This window comes from Eucalyptus grandis, chromosome 6 (genome assembly GCF_016545825.1).
Source record: "Eucalyptus grandis isolate ANBG69807.140 chromosome 6, ASM1654582v1, whole genome shotgun sequence".
Lineage (NCBI taxonomy): Eukaryota > Viridiplantae > Streptophyta > Magnoliopsida > Myrtales > Myrtaceae > Eucalyptus > Eucalyptus grandis.
In genome coordinates this window covers 44,036,518-44,058,569 of record NC_052617.1, presented here as the reverse complement: position 1 = coordinate 44,058,569, position 22,052 = coordinate 44,036,518, and the positions used below count along the sequence as shown (strand labels likewise).

Below are 22,052 nucleotides of genomic sequence, written 5' to 3'. Positions count from 1 at the left end.
ATAGTTTTTGAAGGATAAAAAGGCCCCCGTTCCCTTTTAAGAATGTCAACCATATACCTCCATCACTTACCCTATGGAAATGCTTTAAGGGTAAATTTCGTAACCTACCCTCCCAAAAAAAAAAAAAAAAAAAAACTAAAAACTAAAAAGTCGCTGCATTCAACGAAGAGAAAATAGGCGCGGAAAATTTCTCATCTATTGTGACATATTTATCCCAAATTTTATTTGTGACGTAAAAAATCGAAAAGTACATCAATGGTTACATGTTCACCTTAAAATTTTTCTTGTTAGATAAAAACCTTAAACTTGAATCTATGTAACATTTACCTTCTATAGAAATTCTGTTATATAATTTTTCAGTCAAAATAATGTCGTTTTTACTTCACTTAAACCACATCGTGGTCAACAATGTTTGCTTTTTAGGCTATAATGGTTCTTGTGATAAAAACTTTAGCATAAGGTAAATATGTCACGTGGATACAAATTGAATATTTTTTGTGTTACGAAAAAAAAGTTTGAAATAAATATCTCATGGTTGTCACAATTTAGAAGTTTTCATGGCTTTTGTCCCTATAGGAATTACGGTTTCTTGCTTTTTCATGGTATATCAATTTGGCTAAAAGGTAAATACACTCAAAACTATCCAGCCGGCCACCTCCTCTTATTTGGGAGGAGACCTTTCATTTCTCTGTACCACGCCCCTGTGTTTCAAGGGGGAAGGCGTTGCGGGGATCCAGGCGGGGTTACCCTGGAAACCCTGTAAAGGGGGGTTGCATGTGTCAAGTGGCAATCCTCCACGATGACAAACACAAAACCATTCCTTTTTCCTTTCATTTTATACACAAGTGACACAGTAGTCCTCCACGATGACAAACACAAAACCACTCCTTTTTCCTTTCATTTTATACACAAGTGCCACAGTAGCTAAACAAACATGGAGGGGGAGATTTGATAAAAATTGCTAGTGGCCGGCCCCCCGTGGGGGTTTCATTTTTATCGAGGGGGAACATCTCCCTCTATCCTGTCTTTCTAGGATGTTAAAGCCTTTTAAGGCCTTGCTTAGGACCAAAACTATTCTGTTTTCACATGCAATAACTTTGTATGCCAGGATACTTGGTAAATTTAAATTTTCACCTGACACATGGGACACATGGGTCGTGGATTTTCTTTATTTTTCTTTGTCCGTTTCTTTTACAAAAGTTTTTTTTTTTTTTTTTTTTTTTGCTGGAGGAATCGGACCCCCATGTGACACTTAAGCAAGATGACCTATCACCCATGAGTCGCACTTAATACACCTAGCGCCTTCCCTACGTTTTGAACCCTTCACCTCTCAAATGGGTGAGAATCAACAAGCGCCTTTATTCAATGGGAGCCCACCGCTGCCCTCTTATAAGTACACAAATTTCACGTTGAAAAAAGGTGGGGTGCATGTACCAAGTGGCAATCCTCCACGATGACAAACACAAAATCACTCCTTTTTCCTTTCATTTTATACACAAGTGCCGCAGTAGCTAAACAAACATCGAGGGGAGGTTTGATGAAAATTGCTAGTGGGATTGGGTGACAAACGATATAGTTTCTCCAAATTGAAAGAAAGAAAAAATTTACATTCGTCGCCACTTAGTTCAATCTTGATATCGTTTTTAAATTAATACCATTAAAAATCTTGAATCGATAGTCCATTACATATTTATGCTAAACGGATTTTTCGTCTGAAATTTTTTTCAAGTTAGCGCCCTTGTGGCACATTACTATGAAACTAATTTTCGTCTTACAAGAAATCCCAAATTAGTATTTCATTACGCATTTAGTTTAAACTAACCTTGAATCACAAAAATCCAAAATCGTACTCTTGACTCAAATATACTTTCCATTAAAAGGTTTAGCCATGTCGAATCTATCTTGCAGTCCTCCTCTACCACATGTGTGGACACAAATACAATCATAGTGGATGAAATGCTGACGGAATATAGATTTGAGTGAGGGGTACCAATGGTTCCTTTTTTTTACTTTTTTCTCTTTGGCAAGAGAAAAGATATAGTTCGGGTTAAATGTGTTATGAGATTACTAGTTTGGGATATTTATGTGAGATTATCTGGGCAAAATGTTTCCCAATAGTATAAATTTGATAATTTTTATGATACAAAAATCGGTTTGAGGTACTTATATCATGAACGTATTATTAACCCATCTCAATTTAGTCACTAGTTTCTACTTCATGGCCAGAACACCAAAGGTTTTGGACTTAGTAAATTTTGTTTATAAAAAAAAAGGAAATTATGCTCAACATACATCGGATGAGTGAATTTTTTTGACTACTTCCATCATTATTTGACTTTCAAGCGATCGGGTGATGTCCGAATCAATCTGCGTGCGCCAGAATCAGTCCGGTTTGGCTGCCAATTTCAAGGGCGCAACGTGAGACTTGCACATTCTGCGCGAGAAATCGTTGACCGCGCAAAAAAAGACAACGCAAAATCATCTTCGACGCGTTGAAATATCGATGCACCAGTCTAATCTCGCGTTGATTCCACTTACGAACTAATTAAAGTTTAATTAGAGAAAGCTCACTTCCATAATTATCTCCGTTAAAAGCTAGCTGTAGCTACAACACATCGTGGAGAAACATGCTTTCCCTCTACTTTCTCCCAGGCAATCGCTCTTCGACCGAAATTTCCCCGGCAAAATCCCACCCGCGCGAGCTCCGATTTCTCCACGGAACCCCGCGATTCCGCCCGGAGCCCTGCGGATTTCGCCTCCCCCTGGCGCGATCGCCGCCTCCCCGGGGTCGCCCCGCCGCTCGCTGCTTCGCTCTCCGAGCAACGTCGCTCCCAATGCAGGCGCACCCCTCGGTCGCCGCATTCCGATCCGACCTTCCCGCGCGAGCGATCCAAGCTGGGATGACGTGGACACGAGGCCGCGCCGGACCTTCGTCCCGGAGCTCGTCCAGGTGCGCGCCGCTGCCGATTTAATCTCAATTTGAAGGGTCGTTCGCGGCGAATAGTTTCTATTTTAGGTATGGACGAGGAGCGAGGACGTGCGTACGAATGCGTGGCGTTATTCGTTCTCCCCTGTCGCAGGAAGTGCGTTAATCATGACGAACAGTGCCATTGCTTTCTTAACTCGCCATTAGTTAGGTCAAGCTGCTGTAGCGAGAGCGCTTTAATTGTTCGACCACGTGCTCGGCGATGGCGAGCAATCATTTTTTTAAAGATTATTTAATTGACAAAGGAGAACCCAACCCTAGGCTTGAATGTAATATGTTTGTTTAATCCGAGGGCTTTCCTCTTATGGGTAGCCCACGAGCTCCATTGCTCTGTTCTTAATTGGCTGTAATTTGCGAAAGCTAATTCGAGACTTCTTCCCGAAGGGCGAGAAGGGCACGGAGAGAGGGAATGCTTTTCAAGTCAAAATTTTTATTCGGTGGCCCACGCATTTTTATATGGCTTTCTTGTCAGTAGTTCCTCTGTTCCCCCAAGAAGCCCTAGGCTGAGGCCGTGGTTGTGCCACGTAGAGGAGTAGGGGAAAAGCGGGAAGATAAAGGATGAAGGAAAGGGAGTGACCTTGAGTTAGGGGTTCATAAGCGAACAGCAGCACATAAAGTAGCACCAATTTATGATCTTTATATAAATATATATGCGAGTGGGTATATATATATATATATTATATTCTCTTTTCGTTCACGGACGGCCTGGTTCTCTCGTGGGGTTTTTGTTTTGTGTTTTGCTGTATGGAGAAAAAATGATGGGAATTTATGAGGCTGTGGAGCTTCTGTTGGGAGGAGTGCATTCAAAGTATTTGGTGTGTGGTTCTCTTCTCAGGTTAGCCTAGCAGAACTGTGGAAAAAGATCATTCTTTGGTGTGCACACAACCATACTGGTACACCCTCCTCCATCCCTCCCTCTCTCTCTCTCCACCTCAAACATGCGCGCACACGCGCAGACGGTCTGAACGCAGGACGCGAAGCTCCACGCGAAGATACTCTTTGTATCTACTGGTGCATTGTTTGGCTAGAATTTATATTCGAGGTACTTTTCGCTTTTCCCTACGTGCTAGCTTTTGCCATTCTTTATTTGGTTCCTGCAGAGAAATATGATCTTCCCATAGGTTTCGAGGTTTCTCTGCTGAATTTCTATTTCTGGTACCACTTTCCTAGTTCGAATTATGTGAACCTCGTATTTAATCTAAAGCCCACCAGGTATTCTACTGTTACGAAGGAATCGGGCATTTGTCCTTTTGAGTTGTTGGGTTCCGCGGGTTCGTTTGCTTCGGAGTTTGTTCTGTGATGCCTATGGTGATGGTGGAAGTCCGTAGAAGTTGGCGAATACGTCCTCTACCGGATGTGTGTTTTGTGGGCTTCATGCAGCTTTGGGTGGATAACCATGGAAGGTTCATCTGATTCTGCTTGGCACAGGTCTGATAGTTCTAGGGGATTAAGTACATCGAATGTCTCGGGCAGGAATCTGAGGTTGCTTCGTGGCGAGAGAATCGATTTTTCGGGTGATGCACAGCAGGATTTTGCTTTTAGAAAGGTAAGAGATCGAGTTCTTTCTGCTTCTGCCGATAGCCTTAGAAATCAAGCCGGATTATCTCGTGAATTCGAGGAGGAGCTAACGGTTAACCCTTTCTTCCGTGCCCTAGAGTGGGATGATGTTAGCTTGAGACAGTGGTTGGACAAACCAGATAGACAAGTGGATGAATTCGAATGTTTGCATATATTTAGGCAAATAGTGGATATAGTGAATGTCGCCCATTCACAAGGAGTTGTCATCCAAAATGTGCGGCCTTCTTGCTTTGTTATGTCTTCTTTCAACCGGGTCTCCTTCATAGAATCCGCCTCTTGTTCAGATTCAGGATCTGATTCTTTGGAAGATGGGTCAAATAGCCGGACTGAGGCCAAAGATGAATCCTCTTCCTTTCCCCATGACATGCATCGGCAGAAAAGAAGTGAGAATTCTCATTATGCGGAAACTCCTACTACCATTGCGCTATTCGGTGATAGTTGTATCCAGTCAAGCTCCATTTATGCGGCCAAAGTTTCATTAGTGGAAGAGATTGGGGACAATAAGATTAAAGATGGAAGCACCGCTGAACAAGCAAAGAGAATGCCCCACCTTTTCCCATGAAACAGGTGTTGCTCATGGAAGCAAGTTGGTATACTAGCCCTGAGGAGGTTGCTGGGGCCCCTAGTTGCTGTGCGTCAGATATATACCGGTTGGGCATCCTCCTTTTCGAGGTTTGTCTGTGAAATTCAAGTAGTGAAGTTTGTTGCCCCTTATTATTATTATTATTTTATTTTTTTATATGAAAACTTGGAAAGAAATGAATTATTAGATGTTGCAAATTGCTTCTGTATACTGATTAGATTTCTCTCTTTTTGAGCAGTTATTTTGTCCATTCAGTTCCAGTGAAGAGAAATGCAGCACGATGTCAAGTCTGAGACATCGGCTTCTTCCTCCTCAGCTGCTGCTAAAATGGCCAAAAGAGGCTTCGTTTTGCTTATGGCTACTCCATCCAGAGCCCAAAAGTCGACCAATGATGAGGTGATTATTCCCTTTTTCGTGCTATTTGCCAGTTCAAAATGTATCTTTTATAGGTTTACTTGAGTTACCTTTGTGAAAAAGGTGGTCTTTGTCTTAGTATATCTTTATCGTGGCCTGTCCTTGACTTTGCTGCTACTTAGTCTAAACTATTGTATTGCCTCTCTATCTTGTTGCAACTGAATGGTGCATGTGTCTATATTGTATCCTAGTGAAAGTATGAGGCTTTGGCCTGTGATTTTGTTAATTTCCTCATAAGTTCAGTTTGTCGACTTTTTTTTCCCAATAGTCCTTGCAGCTCTCCTACTTTCCAATATAAGCATAAATGCACCGAAGTTTGTTTGATGCTCATAAAGGCACTAATATACGTGCATAAACTGAAAGATTCCAATCATATATGCAAATACATATATACTTTTGAGGTTTGGAATATCTAGCAAAAACTAGTTTGGTGCTCAATTGTCCTAATTGGATCATTGGCATGTCCATGTCAATGTCATGGACAAACTCTTAATCAAGAGAGCGATCACAGGATTGGAAAACACTCACGATACGGCAACCTAAATGCTTACAAGACTACAGTGAGAATTTTGAGGAATGCACAAGATCTATCCTAACTGTTCCCCTCGAACTGTCTTTGTGGCTTGATGTTTGTCCATTATCTTCAGCCCACTATCTATTCTTTACTGAGAGTAATTAGTTATGATGCAAGAGCCAAAAGGTTGTTAAAGACATCTAGCCATTCACGTTTTTCAAAGGATGGTATAGAGTAGACTATATTCAAATTTTGTTGTTGTTTTACACTTCATTTGGTATAGTTACCATCCCAAACCCTCCAGTACATGCTTTATATTATATATTTAAGGCCCTTATCATCTCCTGGGTTGGGCGTCAATTGCCATTTTTGTCTATTGGTGTCTAATAAATTCTTATCATATTATTTAAATTGCTGGTTCTAGAAGTGCTTCAGCTCACATAGCGCAATTATGATTCAAGGCCATGCTTGGGACTGTATGTTCAAGGCCCTTAAACATTCATATCGAGCTTAGTTTGCTTTCTAAGGGCCTTAAACATTCAGTACATGCTTTAGATTATATATTTAAGGCCCTTATCATCTCCTGGATTGGGCTTCAGTTGCCATTTTTGTCTGTTGGTGTCTAGTAAATTCTTATCATAATATTTAAATTGCTGGTTCTAGAAGTGCTTCAGCTCACATGAAATTATGATTCAAGGCCATGCTTGGGACTGTATGTTCAAGGCCCTTAAACGCTAGAACAATTTCGTATTGTATTTTAAAATCCTCCTTGGTTGGGACATACTGAGCTTAGTTTGCTTTCTGTGGATTGACGATTTTCAATGCCTAATAAACTCGAATCCTATTAGAAAGTTTTTGTCGCCTGCGAGACTGCCATTGAATTCTAATGTCATTGTTAAATGATGTGTGGCAGCGAATTGTTGCAGAGTCAGTTTCTTAATGAGCCGAGAGATAACCTGGAGGAACGTGAAGCCGCAATGGAGCTCAGAGAGAAAATAGAGGAACAGGAATTGTTGCTGGAGTTTCTCTTGCTGATGCAGCAAAAAAAACAAGAAGTGGCTGATAAGTTGCAAGCTACTTTATCTCTTCTTTGTAACGATATTGAAGAAGTAACAAAACAGAAGATGGTTCTGAAGAATGGAGCAAACTCATGCCCAGAACTGGGTAAGGAAGATCAGACAGCTTCAAGTCTTCCTTCACATGACATTGTTGATAATGATGAAACTACTAGCCCGGGATCTAGAAAGCGAGGCAGACCAGGACTGCTGGTTCATAATGGGGAAGAATGCTGCTATGATCCTGATGATAATCAGAAATCAGATGCTCATGTTGATAAACGAGATAGTTTTCTTTTGAAAAGCTCTCGATTGATGAAGAACTTCAGCAAATTGGAGTCGGCATACTTCTTGACTAGATATCGACAGCTCAAGCAATCTACGAGGCCACTGATGAAGCCTTCACCTCTCAGCAGTGATGGTAAAGGTTCTGTTGTAATGACCGAAAGGAGTTCTATCAATACAGCCGCATCAAGAGAGCGATACAGTGAAGATAGAAAGAGTGGGTGGATAAGTCCTTTCCTCGAAGGACTTTGCAAGTATCTATCTTTCAGTAAGTTGAAAGTGAAGGCAGACTTGAAACAAGGGGATCTTCTCAACTCATCCAACTTAGTGTGCTCCCTCGGTTTTGATCGAGATGGGGACTTTTTTGCCACAGCTGGTGTAAATAAAAAAATTAAGGTGTTTGAGTGTGATGCTATCTTAATGGAAGATCGTGATATCCACTATCCTGTGGTTGAAATGGCCGGTAGGTCGAAATTCAGTAGTATATGCTGGAATACATATATTAAAAGCCAGATTGCTTCGAGTAACTTCGAAGGTGTGGTGCAGGTATGTGGAGTCCAATTTGTATTCATTCCTCTTCTCATTGACCTTTGTTAATTGTAAGTGGTTATTGTGTTTAGGTCTGGGATGTTACAAGAAGTCAGGTCCTCAGGGAAATGAGAGAGCATGAAAAACGAGTTTGGTCCATTGACTTTTCATCTGCAGATCCAACATTGTTGGCTAGCGGCAGTGATGACGGCTCTGTCAAACTTTGGAGTATCAATCAGGCAATTCTACTTTTGCACTTGGTGGATGTCAGCTTTGAAACTAAACGTACTACAATAATCTAGTTTACTGCGATATATATATTGTTCAGGATGTGTAATAAGTTGTTCTCTCTTACATGGGTTGCATCTGCAGGGTGTGAGTATCGGTACCATCAAAACCAAGGCAAATGTATGTAGTGTTCAGTTTCCTTCAGATTCTGGCCATTCTCTTGCATTTGGTTCAGCAGATCATAAGATTTATTACTATGATCTCCGTAATTCAAGAGCTCCTTTGTGCACATTAGCTGGACATAACAAGACCGTCAGTTATGTCAAGTTTCTGGATTCAGTGAATCTTGTATCTGCATCCACGGATAACAACTTGAAGCTTTGGGATTTGTCAGTGTGCACATCTCGAAGTAATGAGCCTCCCCTTCAATCATTTACAGGTCACACAAATGTGAAGGTACAGTCGGCAATATATTTCTGCACAATACTCCAGTTATTATATAAAGTCTCAATTTCTTTTTTACATTTAGTTGTGTGCTTTTACTAAACTTGCTTATGGTCTTCCATCCCAATGTGGAGTTATCCGAACTTCTCAATTGAAAGCCCATTAATTCTATATTGGCATAAAGATATGGGAACAGAAAATGCCCATAAAATTAAGTGTAGCTGGTTTGATAGGAGAGCCATGCCGGAAGTTCCTCAAGTGCATTGTGTGGCTATTCCTTACATTTTTTTTTTCCTTCTTGGATATGATCGGCTATACAAGATGTTGATATGTTCTTTAGGTGGAATGATTAGAAAGTGCAGTAAGTAAACAATACATCAAATCAGCTGAGGACGTAATCAAAAACCATTCAGTCCTTATTTAGATGACAAATGGACTGAGTTAAAGTAGACCTGATCTTAAACGGAATAATTTTATTTATTATTATTATTATTATTATTATTATTATTATTATTATTATTATTATTATTATTATTTTATTATTATATTATTATTTTTTTTGGGGGGGGTGGGGGGTTGGGTTGGGTTGTGTTTTGGAGGAGAGGGGTTACTAGGCTTATCACCGGAGCAAGGTTAGCATCCTGGTCATTTTTTAACCTGTTCCATCCCCACTGCTTTTCTACTCAAAGCTCGTGGCTCCCTGCCAAATTTGGCCATTTCCTCTGCTGTTATCTAGTGATACATTTATTTTTGATGACGCTACTGGAAAGAACTATGTAAAATTTAACAATGATGATGCCCAGGAAGCTTTTCCAAAAAATGTTCAATTGTGGCCATTGGATTGGGAGATATAAAGGCAGCTATGAGGATGATATTTGTTTCACTTGGAGATGGGAGTGTGATCTCCTTATTATACCTTAGCTATGAGTTCAATAGAAATCGCAAATCAAAATGTTATAACAGTGCATGAGACACCCAAGCTTTGATGTGAAGCTGCAGGGAGTGTTAGTTGCGGCCCAGAAGTCCCTTTATATGGTGTTATGGTTTATGACGAGATTGACTTAAGCCTAAAACTCGGAGGCACTATGGTGTTATGGTGGTGTTAAGTCTGAATAATTGATTTGTCATCATGACCTCAGGCTTAAATATTTTCTTCTTCAAATATCTTTGGGGATTGTTCCATCTTTGATATCCCATGAATATGTTTTTTCGCAGAACTTTGTTGGCTTGTCAGTTTCTGATGGCTACATAGCAACCGGTTCTGAAACAAATGAGGTATGTCAAGACGGCAGGATATCTCCCCTTATTTATGTCTGCATGAATGAACACATCTCTATGCTGCACTGATCCTGATATTCTATAAAATCCTTTATCAATTCTATCCCGACTATTGACAATTTTTAATCAGTATACCTGGAGTTCAAAGAGGGTATAATATTAATTATCTTGTAATGTTTGTCATGCAAGATTACCTTGCTGTCTCTAGGCAAATCGGTTTCCAAGTAGCTAAATTTTCTGATCTCATTTCATAACCAATGTGCGATAATTGATGGGCATTTTGCCCCTCTATTAATGTTATGAATGCAGTGCATCCTCTTTGCTGGTGTGGCAGACAACAAAGCACTCATTTGCCTAATTTAAGATTTCTTTAAGTCATTTTGGTTTTCAAGTTGTCAACTAAAGTTAACTCGTGTATCAGAAGTTCTATGAATTTGCTTCAATAACTATTCTAATCTCTTCGCTTACGGCCATGTTTCCTTTTCAACAGGTCTTCATCTACCACAAGGCTTTCCCTATGCCTGCACTATCATTCAAATTCAGTGGGACAGATGTACTTTCTGGCCCTGAAATGGATGATGCGGCACAGTTCATTTCTTCAGTTTGTTGGCGCGGCCAGTCCTCAACCTTGGTCGCTGCAAATTCCACAGGAAATATAAAGATTTTGGAAATGGTCTAATTTTTCCTGGACGGTCCAAAATTTTCACAGAATTCACATCAAGGAAAAGAAACGGAGTTGGAGCAGAAAATGTTGTTAGCTAAAGAATACCGTAGGGGGAGGAGCTTAGCAGCGAGGTAGGCAAATGGATACAGGGAGTCGTGGATTTGTTTGAAATAACAATTTTTGGCATTAGAGATAAATAACTGATGCGGTCTCCGTAAGGTTGAGAATGATCTTGTATAAGGTATTATGTAGATAACATTCCAATAGAAAAAGGGGTATATATCGAGCATTCTTGCATGTTTCTGGCCAAGGAACACAGGATAAGAATTGAACTCGTTCCTCTCCATTAAATTCCAAGCCAAGTTGGATTGATTATCTCATGATCTGATCTGATACGCGTGTTAGAGTTCCCACGAGCACAATGAATTTACTCATGGCTCGGTGAATTTGGGTCCGACCACGAGATTGTTTACGGCTAATTTACATATTATGCCAAACGAGGATTAATACGGTTGCTCCCATGGGAAGCTGTACACATATCTAAATCGATAAGAGCAGTGTGGAGTAATGACCGCCTTGAGTCACTAAAGGAAGATCTGAGGCACCAATGTTGAACGCAAGTCTGAAGATTAGAGAACCCCGGTGGGTCCTCAGTAAGCAATCAAATCAGCTATGGTGATCATGTGAACATTCCTCGTCTCGGCGAAGATCGGTTCATTTTCCACACGAGGGGCAATCTCATCCTGTGTTGGCCGACTCAAGGTCCAAATGAAGAAGATGCTATGTTTTTCATCAGACGCTGCTTGCGAGACTCTCCAGAGGATTTCATCTTCATCTTTTGGTTTGCTCGTGATATATGCGAAACGCGTTATGTCAATATTATCAGCAGGAAGAGGTGAGGATCGAGAATGATCATTTGCGTCCGGGGATCTTGTCCGGCTTATTTTGTAAAGCTGTTTGAATAGGAAAACTTGACTGTGCTCTTGAAGAATTCCATGATGTTTAATTTTTTACCCTAAGACGCAAGGACAAATGATGCGCACAACTAGAGCGAATAAATCAAGGAAAAGGAGGGTAGAAGGGAAATTCAAATCGCAAAAGGAGATCACACAGAACTTCCAAAAGTCTAATCCACCCGAAGCAAGAAAACCGTTATATGACACTCTTAGGTCGAGCACTGCTTTGTACGATGTTGAAGGTAGATAATAAATTCACTAGGAATAAATTCAAATCTCGGAAGAGATGAACTGTCTAAAGTATAATGCTAATGGCTGCTCAAAAAAAAAAAAAAAAAGTATAATCCTAATGCAGAACAAAGAACCCTAATGATTCTTTCTGGTCAAGAACGTCATTTTTGTGCCATGGAAGCTGAAGCTCTATGCCAAACCACGGTTTTGGGCCAACGACATCTCGTATGCGAACAAACATGTTGCGCTCGATAGGGATCACCGTGAACAAATATAATGATACTTTTAATTTGTTTAATTTGTTTCAATGAAAAAATGATAATTCATAATATTTGATGACGCGGTTATTATATCTTGATTTGAGTTGAATATTTTATGTGCATAATGGAAGTGTAACTTTTTTTTTTTCCCTCCATCATTTAAACTTGCTAGAATTTAAGCCAAATTAGAAATTTCGTTAACTTGAATTAATAGAAAGACTTTGTGGATATATACAAAACCTTCAACCATAGGGGAGGGTTTGAGCCAGTCTCACTCTCCTCTCCCTCTTTTGTGGATTTTGTTTGTGTTTTATTGTTCTTATATTATTTTTTTCTTCTCTCTTGATTTAGATTTGATAACTCTCTTCTCCTCATCCAGTTATAAATATGAGAGTTTGAACTATTCCGATTTAATTCTATATATGGGAGCTATCCTCTCTCGATCTAGATTTGGAAATTTAATCAATATGCTTTTGGGGATTCGATATCCCTTTATTTTGTCTATGTATTGCTCTACCTTTAGTTTCAAGGTAATTGCAAGAGCTATGGCGTCTCGCTAAATCATGAAGATTTACTCTTTCACATGGTGAATCTATGTTTGTTTACCTTGTTTTTGTTCTCTCCATATAGCAATAAAGCAGAGAAAAATGCTGTAGTTATTATATGTGCTTCTCATTGACAAAAATACAAGACCCAATGATTAGCTACTCATTAATTTACTTGACTGATATGTATTCATGGAATGAATGTGTGGTTAACCATATTAGTGTTCCGTTGATCCTCCTTACTTTTTTGACTTTGGTTTTGTTTTGTAGTATTATGGGCTTTGCTCTATTTTGATTTGTTTTGTCATGAAGTTTATGTATTTCTCATATGTCCTTTGTAGCAACGAGTATAATTTTCTTTCAACATAAAATAAAATTAATGAAATGATGACATTTGATATTTTCATGGGATAATTGTCTGAAATGTCTTAAACCTATTATATGATGGTTAATTTTATTGGAAACCTTTCAATTGTATCAATGTAGTCATAAATTTTTCAATCTAGTATTAAATATTTTAGCTACGTCAAGTTAATCCTAAAACTTTTGAAATTTTGTCAATTTAGTTATAAACCTATAAAATGGATAATTGGTCGAAGGGATTACATTGACAAATAATCAAAGATTTTATGATTAAATTGGCAAATCATGAAAGGATTTATAACTGAATTAATAAAATTGAAAGGTTTATGACTGAATTGACAACTGTCTAATAAGTTTAAGACTTTTTGCATAATTTTTCCACATTTCCATATATTACTAAATTGAATATTTACCGCAAGTTTAGAGATCATATTAAATAATTTAAAAGTTTAAACATGACATTGCGTATTATGTTAAAATTTAAGGACCACGTTAAATAAATTAAAAGTTAAAAAGAACGTTATTGCACATTGTCCAAAACCCAAGAACCGTTTTCATAATTATCCATTTTCTTAAAGTCACCGCTTACTCACTAATTTCGAGACAATTTCTCAATCTCTATTGACGGATTGAGATGGGCCGGGCTTGTTCTCAGGGAAAGGCCTTGAAGTGGGATTTGCTGTAAAAGCTTATTTTCCATTTACATGTAACGTGTTCAAGCGAAGTTAAAAGCGCTTAACAAATTAGGAAAAATTACTAAAAGTCCCACCAATTTCTGTTGTCGGGTTTGTTGGGCTACCTATACGAAAGAGGCTTTTTATTATTTCCTTTTTTTATTAAGTGGAAAAGTGCTTGTTTGTTGCGTTAAAGCCCCTTCGAAACCTCACATTTCAATTTTTCACCATCAAGAATATAACATTTTGATATGGAAAAATTAGGGAAATTTTGGGGCGACCTTTAACACTAATCTCTACTTCATACGATGTGAACTTTCAATTTTGATCTCCAATCTAAATTTTCTATCACACGCCACATCTATAATTAACACTATCTCTTTGAAGTAGTTAAGGAGTGATATTGACTTTTATCATTTTAGGTTTTTTCTTACAATTTAAAGATATTGATTACACTGTGCAGAAACTATTGCAGGTTGCGGGAAAGTAGGAAGTGAAGAAAGAGGAAATAATTATATTGAGAGAAAATTGAATAAAATTATGCATAGATCAGTTCTAAGTTGTTGACCCCACCAAAAATAAAGAAAACGAAGAATAAGCTATTTCTTGACTTGTATTGAGTAATCAACCGCCTTATTTGATGACCACATACCGTTTTTTGCTTCATGTGCATGTAGTGCGTGCATTGCATTTTTGTATATGTATATTTTAAGATTTCTGGGTTTTAATATACAAAATATCACACTTCTAATTTTAGAAGATAGCAAAAAGTCAATAATAATAAGTTTTGTTATTGTTACCGTAATTCTTCTTTTGTGTGGTTTTTTTTTTTTTTTTTAAAGAAGAAACACAATCCTGCAGTTTCCATAAAAACGGCATGTAGGTATCTATCTTTACTAGCATGATATTCAATAGGACTCCTCCCTTTGAAGGTAGTGCATTAAAAACCTTACCTAATAAGTATCTAGCATTTATTTTAGGTTATTAAATGGTTTTCTCCTAAAATTCTGTCATTCAGTTTCCTTGATAAGGATTAATACCTAACATGCAAAATTCGAGGGGGCATTGATAAATAAGTCACATGAGTAAATTAATTTGGTGAAAGAATAGGACTATCATGGAATCAAATATGCAGCAACCCTTAATTGTCCTTGTAAACATGTAAAATTGGACTATCTTCCACTCATGTAAAATGGGAAATTTTTATTAAAAAGAAACAAAGGAAAGGGGAGTGCCTAAAAAGGAAGATTTTCATTTTCCATATTAGTCGAAATTTCACAATCAATTCAAAGGATTGAAAGAGTCGACATATCACATATTATCAAGTCATCTTTGATGGTAAGGAGAAGAAAATTATCTTTCTTTTAACTTTTACCTCTCTCTCTTTTCATTTTTTATTTATTTTCCCCCAATTAATGAACCATGTAAAATACGAGCAGTGACAAAACTAAAACCTCGAAAGGAAAAAATAAACAAGAACTCTTCAATTTTTTTTTTGGACGAAAAAACTCTTCAATTTGGCCGGCAGGTTATTAGACAGAAAGAGAGAAAACAAACAGAAAAATTTAATCCCGCAATTTTTTACGTCAAGGAAAAATGAATAAAAAGAAGAAGAAAAAGTCCATCTATTTTTGCTGCTCTGGGAAGTCGCAGTGGTTTTTTTCTTTTTTTTGGTAAGGTGCATTGGTTATTACCTTAATTTCCTCTAAAGTCGCAGCATTTTCACTCTATTTAAGGACATGGATGTCTGAACTCCGACCTTCACGTCTCTCTCTTGAAATCTGAAGAGAGAGAGAGAGAGAGAGAGAGAGAGAACAGAGAGCGAGAGAGAGAGAGAGAAAGAAGAAAAGAAGACGAGATCTGATCATTCTCAGCTCAGGTACTTTGCCTAAACTGGGAATTTTCGTGGACCCTTTTCAAAAGGGGCTGTTTTTCGATTCTCCATCTACTTCCTGTCAATCATTTCCTGGTTTTTTTTGGGTGCCTTCTGGGTCTAGATTCTCCACCAACTGCTCAAAGATTCAGATTTTCTTCTGGGTATTTAATTGCTGCCTTCTTGAGAAGATTCGTGATTTCAAGATTGATTTTTTTCCCTGCTGCTGCCTCTTCTGGATTTCAATTTGCATGGGCAGCGACTTTCGGCCCGGATTGTGTTTTGACGGTTCTGATGCTTGAGAACGTGTTTTTCGCCATTAGTTTCCTCTGTCCTGTCTGATTTTGACTGATCGAAATGCTGGATGAAGGCGCATATGGGGCCAATTCTCAAATCCATAGCTAATCTACCTATGTGTCGCTCTTTATGCATGTTGTAAAAACCTGCCAGGAGATTGCATCTGGAACTTCGATGCAATGATCTGATCATTGCTCATATGAAACTAATTTTCCCTTGGTTAATCTGGGTTCTTTTTCTCCATTCAGTACAAGGAGGAAAAGAAAAATGGCTATTGAGATTGCGGGATTTGAGATGGCCCCGGCACCCATGGAGACTCCGTATGAGAAGGATAATGGGCAATTTGATAAGGGCACAAAGCTCGGTGAGGCCGTGACGTTCGGCTCGCACGAGGAGAAGCCCATTTTGGGGGAAGGTAACCAGGTTTCGGAAGTGAATTTTCCGAAGGATGCTGTCGATGAATGGCCCGCGCCTAAACGGATCCACACTTTCTATATCATGAAGTTTCGCTCTTATGAGGACCCATCCATCAAAGTCAAAATCGAGCAGGCTGATAAAGAGATTCAGCGGAGGAATCAGGCCAAGTTCCAGATCACTGACGCATTGAGGGAGAAGAGGGTAATCAGAAAATTTGTGCATTTTGTTTTGATAAATACACGTTTGTTTAGCTATGACTCTCTTTACCATGAGTTTGATGATAAAAAATACGCTATATTTGTTTTTGGCCATTAAACTAATCTTGATTTGATGTGTTCTCAATTCTTTTTGAGAATATGAGAGGTCGATTTCATTCTTCGGTTAATACTCTTTATGCAAGCGAAACTCTCACCGCTAATTTCACTCTTAGCAGTAAGTGTCTATTCACGAAATGTATACAGATTTCTGTTTTTCTGTATATCAAATTACTGTTGTTATGCAACATCAGTTTTCCATTATTAGGCCACCACTTAGTTTTTGCTTTCCGTGCCATGTGTCTCTTTTATTAGTTGATATTTCCACTAATTTCCTGCACTTGTTTGATTGTGGAGGAAAGTGAAAGTACTGTGCTGAGGTACCATAATAGAAGATGAAATAGATGCTGTGTGAATGCATTTGGTTGCAGTCATTTGATATTTGTTTCCACTATGCAGTCAGAGAGGTCAGACCTGATTGCTCAATTGAGAGCTCTGGGGGAGGAGAATAGGACCTTTCATAGTATTCTGGACGAGAAGAAAAAGGATATGGAGCCCCTGCACGAGGCACTGGGCAAGCTTCGCCATGCAAACACCGGTGGTCGAGGAAGTGGCTTGTGCTCCTCTGAGGAAGAACTTAATCAGCTTGTAGGTTTCAACTTAAGTTTTTATCCCTGCACTCTCTATAATGCTGAAGTTGATAAGTTTGTTATTTTGCTCTTTTCTATCTGCTTAGTGAGGTTGCTTATTGCAGATCCAGAGCTTGAATTACCACATCCAGCATGAGAGTATCCCATTAACAGAGGAGAAGCAAATTCTGCGGGAGATTAAGCAGCTTGAGGGGACTCGGGAGAAAGTCATTGCAAATGCTGCAATGAAGGCAGAGGTTCAAAAGTCAGTTGGAGAGAAAGAAGCCATTCAAGACCGAGTCAAAGTAACTCATTCGAAGTCAAAATTAATTATTCGATATGCTCTTTTGAAGCTTTCCATTCATTATTAGATGCAGACATTGTGCACTGTTAAGTGATGCACACTAATAATCTGTGATATCATGTGGATCCAGCTAATAGGTGCTGGTCTGGACGAGGTTCGGAAAGATCAGCAGGCGGTTAAGGCAAAAATTAAGGTTCTTAAGGAAGAGCTGGAGGCAATAGATGCGGAAATCAAGTCTTTGCAAGATGAGTTGTCAACTGTTATCCAGAAGAAGGATAAGGCATACGAAACTATCTACGAAATGAGGAGAAAGCGTGATGAAGTGGTACAGTTTTTTTCCCTTCATTCCTTTTTGCGGCATTGAGTTATTCTGGTTGCAGAATCATAAAAAGCAGTGCGTTATATATGTCTCTTCTGGGGTGAAGTTACCAATAAATGAAAAATTTGAAAGCTGGTTATGCTGAAAATTCACTCATGGGAGGCTGGGAAACTAAAAAGGTTTTACAAGGCTTACTCTTTAAGCTAAGCTCTAGATCGTCAATCTTGCAATCTACTGTTGATAGACATTGTAGTGGCATTTGCATAAATGCAGCTCTCTAATTTGCCTCTAAATGTGTATTTGCTGAAGGCATGTTATCCAGGTTACTCAGCATTATCTTGGAATTTATTTCTAAGGAATGCAGCATTATCTCAGAATACTTCTTTATCAGTGCTGCTTGTTTGTCATTTTCCTGCCAGCTTTTACATTGCTGTGAAATACTTGTTGAGTGAGGAAGACTCTAATAAATTTGTTATTTAATGTACTCAAATTGGTAGATATTGTTTGCCTGTATTGGTAGGAGATGAAGATACCGATATTAGTTAAATATGGTGTTTTGTCAGATAAAGTAAGGCTGCGATTGTCAGTGAATAGTACTGCAATTGTAATGGTAAGGTGCAGGTTGTGACCTCTTCTGCATAGTAAACTCAGGAGAGCTTGACATTACCATAGTTTACCTAATCACTTGACAATATGGCGGCTCTGAATATGCATCCTGCTTTTACCTTGTGCATGTCGGTCAGTTCTTTCTACACAACTGATCTTTAAGGGGAAAAAGGGTAGTAAAATGTAGCCTTGGATTTGGCAGATCTATCAGTGAGCCAAAAATCAGGCCAGAAATTGTTATATAATGTATTCTTACTTAGTTAAAGTGTACAACTTACATACATTTACTGCTCTTTTCCAGAATGCCAATTTTTACCGTAATCGTACCCTCTTGAACCAAGTCAAAGAGCTTGCAGCGAGGAGAGATGTCAGAGCTATTGAAGAAATAACTCATTCTGAGGTCTGTTAGTTTGGCTGCTGATGCTATTAGAAAGTCAAAGAGATAATTGCTGTTCTATGTAAGCATATCTTACTTCTTTGCTTTTATCATTTTGTTGTTTAGGTTGAGGGGTTCTTTGCTCTCTGGAACGGTCCCAGAAGTTTCAGGGAGGATTATGAGAAAAGAATCGCATCATCTCTGGATTTTAGACAGATGAGTAAAGATGGACGAACAAAGTCCCCTGACGAGAAGCCAGTGGCTGCAGTGGGAGATTCAGTATCCTCGGAAACAGAGACGGTAGTCAAGACCAGTGCAAAAAGGCAGCAAAGGAGGATCCCAAGTCAACGGTGCAGCACAATACTGCTCCTGTGCAAAAGGTCCAGAAAGACACTGTTTCGAAAGCCCAGAAAGAGACTGTTACGAAAGCCCAGAAAGAGACTGTTACGAAAGCCCAGATAGAGACTGTTACTAAAGTAAAGGATATTGAAACCACACCCGAGCATCATGAACTAGCTGAGAAGGAGAATGCTGATGCACAGAAACCTCCAAAGGCCACACCACCGGTGGTTACTGAGGTCGATCCTGTGAAGCTGAAAGAGATGAAAAGAGAGGAGGAGATTGCTAAAGCTAAGCAGGCTATGGAGAGGAAGAAGAAGCTGGCGGAGAAAAATGCTGCCAAAGCAGCTATTAAAGCACAAAAGGAAGCTGAAAAGAAACTCAAGGAAACTATTGACTTCCTCTGCTCTGATATATTACTGCAGATATTACTTAGAGGTTAGGATTGACTGGTTTTTTTTTGGGTATGTTCAGGAACGGGAAAGGAAGGCAAGGAAGAAAGCTGCTGCATCTACTCCCGCTACTGATTCGGATGAAGCGGCTCAATTACCTGAAGAATCTGTAGAAAATGAGAAGGTGGATTCAGGTGTCGAGGCTGTTCTTCCTGCGAAGGAGAAGCCCATCAAGGAGAATCCGGTCAGAAACAGGATCCGTCCAAAAGGTGGTGCAGAATCGCTCCCGAAGGCAATACTCAAGAGGAAGAAGTCGAGCAACTATTGGATTTATGTTGCTCCGGTTGCTCTCGCAGTTGTTCTATTGCTACTAGTGTTAGGATACTACTATACTTACTGAAGTAGCGATACCGCTAGCAAGTATAGTGATGGACATCCGGTTTCATAGATCTGTAGTAGCAACTTTGAGGTAATTTTGTTTGTCCCCCTGGGGGATCGACTAGAATGTCATAACCGCCGAGCGACTCAGTCTCTTCAAATTTTGACTATAGTGGACTATACCCGTTTCTGTGAAATCGCTCCCCGTTTTCAGGCAACTTTTAGTTGTTGAAGACCATGTTGTATGTACCTTTTGTTGACATTTTGCTGGTGATTTGGTAGTGCAAGTACTGGACTGCCTGTGAATTTCCTTACGTTTTGTGGGTTGCAGTCTTGTTTTGAACGTGTCCCCCCACAGGGCGATGAGTTCTCAGCTTCTTTGCGTGCATGATTGTGATTCATGACGGTGCCTTCTCTGTGGTTTGCAATTGGGCGTTCTTTTTTGTATATCCGTTTTGAGGAGGGATACTTAGGCTCCCCTGGTACAGAGATACGCATTTTCGTCAGGTGGGGGGCAACCCCAGGTTCCTCCGCTTCCGTGGGTGAGTGTGTAACTAAGTTTTCTCCCTGTTTGGAGAGATGAGATGATGGAGTGCACCCGGTATCCCACTTCAGAGCAATTAGTTTGGCAGGGACTGGGTAATATCTGCAGCGCCCAAGTTTTCCAACCCCATTTGAAGTCCCCCATCAAACCTCATGTCTTACTTTCTGAATATACGGTAACCATGAATTTTCACTAATTAAAGAGGACAATGATATATTAGTTACGACCAAGGAAATGATGATCCCGTTAGCTACACTTTAGTACTGCTTCCTACCCACAAACAGATGGACAAGTTGAGGGAGTTACACAAACATTAGAGGATATGCTAATAGCTTATTTAATGGTTTTCTAGGTAGTTGGCATGCTTAACTACCACTTGCAGAGTTTGCCTACAATAACAGCTTTAAGGCTAATATTGGTATGGCTCCCTTTAGTCTCGCAGCTAGTACAATATTGGGATCAAGCCTTTTTATTCGGAGTAAGCTCCTTCACCAGCTTTTGTAGCAGTAGGTAATTCCCCTTTAGCCAGTAGGACAAATGCCGACGCAGATTCGTTTTCAGATTCAAGATAGGGCACGCCCATGGACCAGGCATGGCGGGATAAAGCAACAAGCAGCAAGGGATTGGCTCCGTCCTTCCTTCGATGGAGGCTGATTCTTCTAGACGCCTATGGCCCTATGCACAAGAAGAAGAGAACTATAAGCTGCATGTCTATATAAGTAAATCTCTCTTCATCGTCATCTATTAGAAAAAAAAATGGAAAAAAGAGCATTGTGGTAAGTAATTCACAATTATGGGGAAAATTATCCAAAAATTTCTAAACTTATTATACTTTTGCCAATTTAGTCATAAACCTTTTAACTTTGTTAATTAAGTCTTAAACATTTTCACTTCTTGTCGATTCAGTAAATTAGTCGGAAAATGTTGATGTGGATGTCGACGGTGCCACGTAGGACTGTCGACACTAATATGGACAATTTTTTATAATATTTTAATATTTTATAGAAATTTTTAATATTTTTTAGAATTTTTTAAAATTTTATTATTTTTTTCCTTCTTTTTTTTTGGTTTTTTCCTTGGCCTTTTCCGGTGGTTGGCCATCGGCCATAGTCGGCCGACTGGCCTCACTCGCCATAGGTGAGGCCTAGTCGGGCGAGGGGAGCGTTCGCTCAGGCACGACCCAGCAAGGGTTGCTTGGGCGAGGTTGACCCTCCCCCAGGCCAAGGCGGCCTCGGCGAGGGTCGGCCGGCGAGGCTTACCAGGCCCCCGGTGAGGGCCGACCTCGCCAAATTTGGCGAGGGAGCCCTTGCCGAGGCTCGCTCTCGCCGGGCGAGCATCAGCTTGTGGCTGGTGGCCAGCTATCACCCGCTCGGCCAGGGGCGAGGCTGACACTTGCTTGGGCAAGGGCAAGCCTCGATGAGGGCTCCCCTCGCTAGGGCCAGAGCGACCTCGCCCAGCCGACGCTCGGCAAGGCCGCCTTGCCCTAGGGGAGGGTTGGCCTCGCCCAAGCGATCCTTGTCGGGTTATGCTTGGGTGAGGGCTCCCCTCACTGGTGCTCCTCCTCACCTAGTCGGGCCTTGCCTATGGCGGGTGAAGCCAACTGACTGGCTGTGGTCAGCCACTGGAAAAGGCCAAGGAAAAAGCCAAAAAAAAAAAAAAGAAGGAAAAAAATAGAAAAAAATTCAAAAATATTAAAATATTATTAAAAATTGTTCACGTTAGTGCCGATAGTCCTACG

The 22,052-nt window shown here is 39.8% G+C and overlaps 2 protein-coding genes across 2 annotated transcripts; both read left to right on the top strand.

Annotated features, from left to right (window-relative positions):
• The first annotated feature begins 2,652 nt into the window (after positions 1-2,652).
• Positions 2,653-10,932, top strand: LOC120285849 (protein SPA1-RELATED 3-like). The gene is given in 10 exon segments (XM_039315668.1): positions 2,653-2,950; positions 3,822-4,028; positions 4,199-5,091; positions 5,094-5,236; positions 5,386-5,543; positions 6,989-7,961; positions 8,036-8,182; positions 8,316-8,627; positions 9,831-9,890; positions 10,384-10,932. Coding segments are annotated over 8 exon segments (2,733 nt in total). The 5' UTR covers positions 2,653-2,950; positions 3,822-4,028; positions 4,199-4,340; the 3' UTR covers positions 10,573-10,932.
• Positions 10,933-15,306: 4,374 nt separating this feature from the next.
• On the top strand, positions 15,307-20,084 carry LOC120294848 (proton pump-interactor 1-like). Its single transcript, XM_039315578.1, is given in 9 exon segments — positions 15,307-15,465; positions 16,005-16,374; positions 16,887-17,075; positions 17,182-17,361; positions 17,491-17,685; positions 18,587-18,685; positions 18,788-18,985; positions 18,988-19,386; positions 19,475-20,084. Coding segments are annotated over 8 exon segments (1,929 nt in total). The 5' UTR covers positions 15,307-15,465; positions 16,005-16,023; the 3' UTR covers positions 19,793-20,084.
• The last annotated feature ends 1,968 nt before the right edge of the window (positions 20,085-22,052 follow it).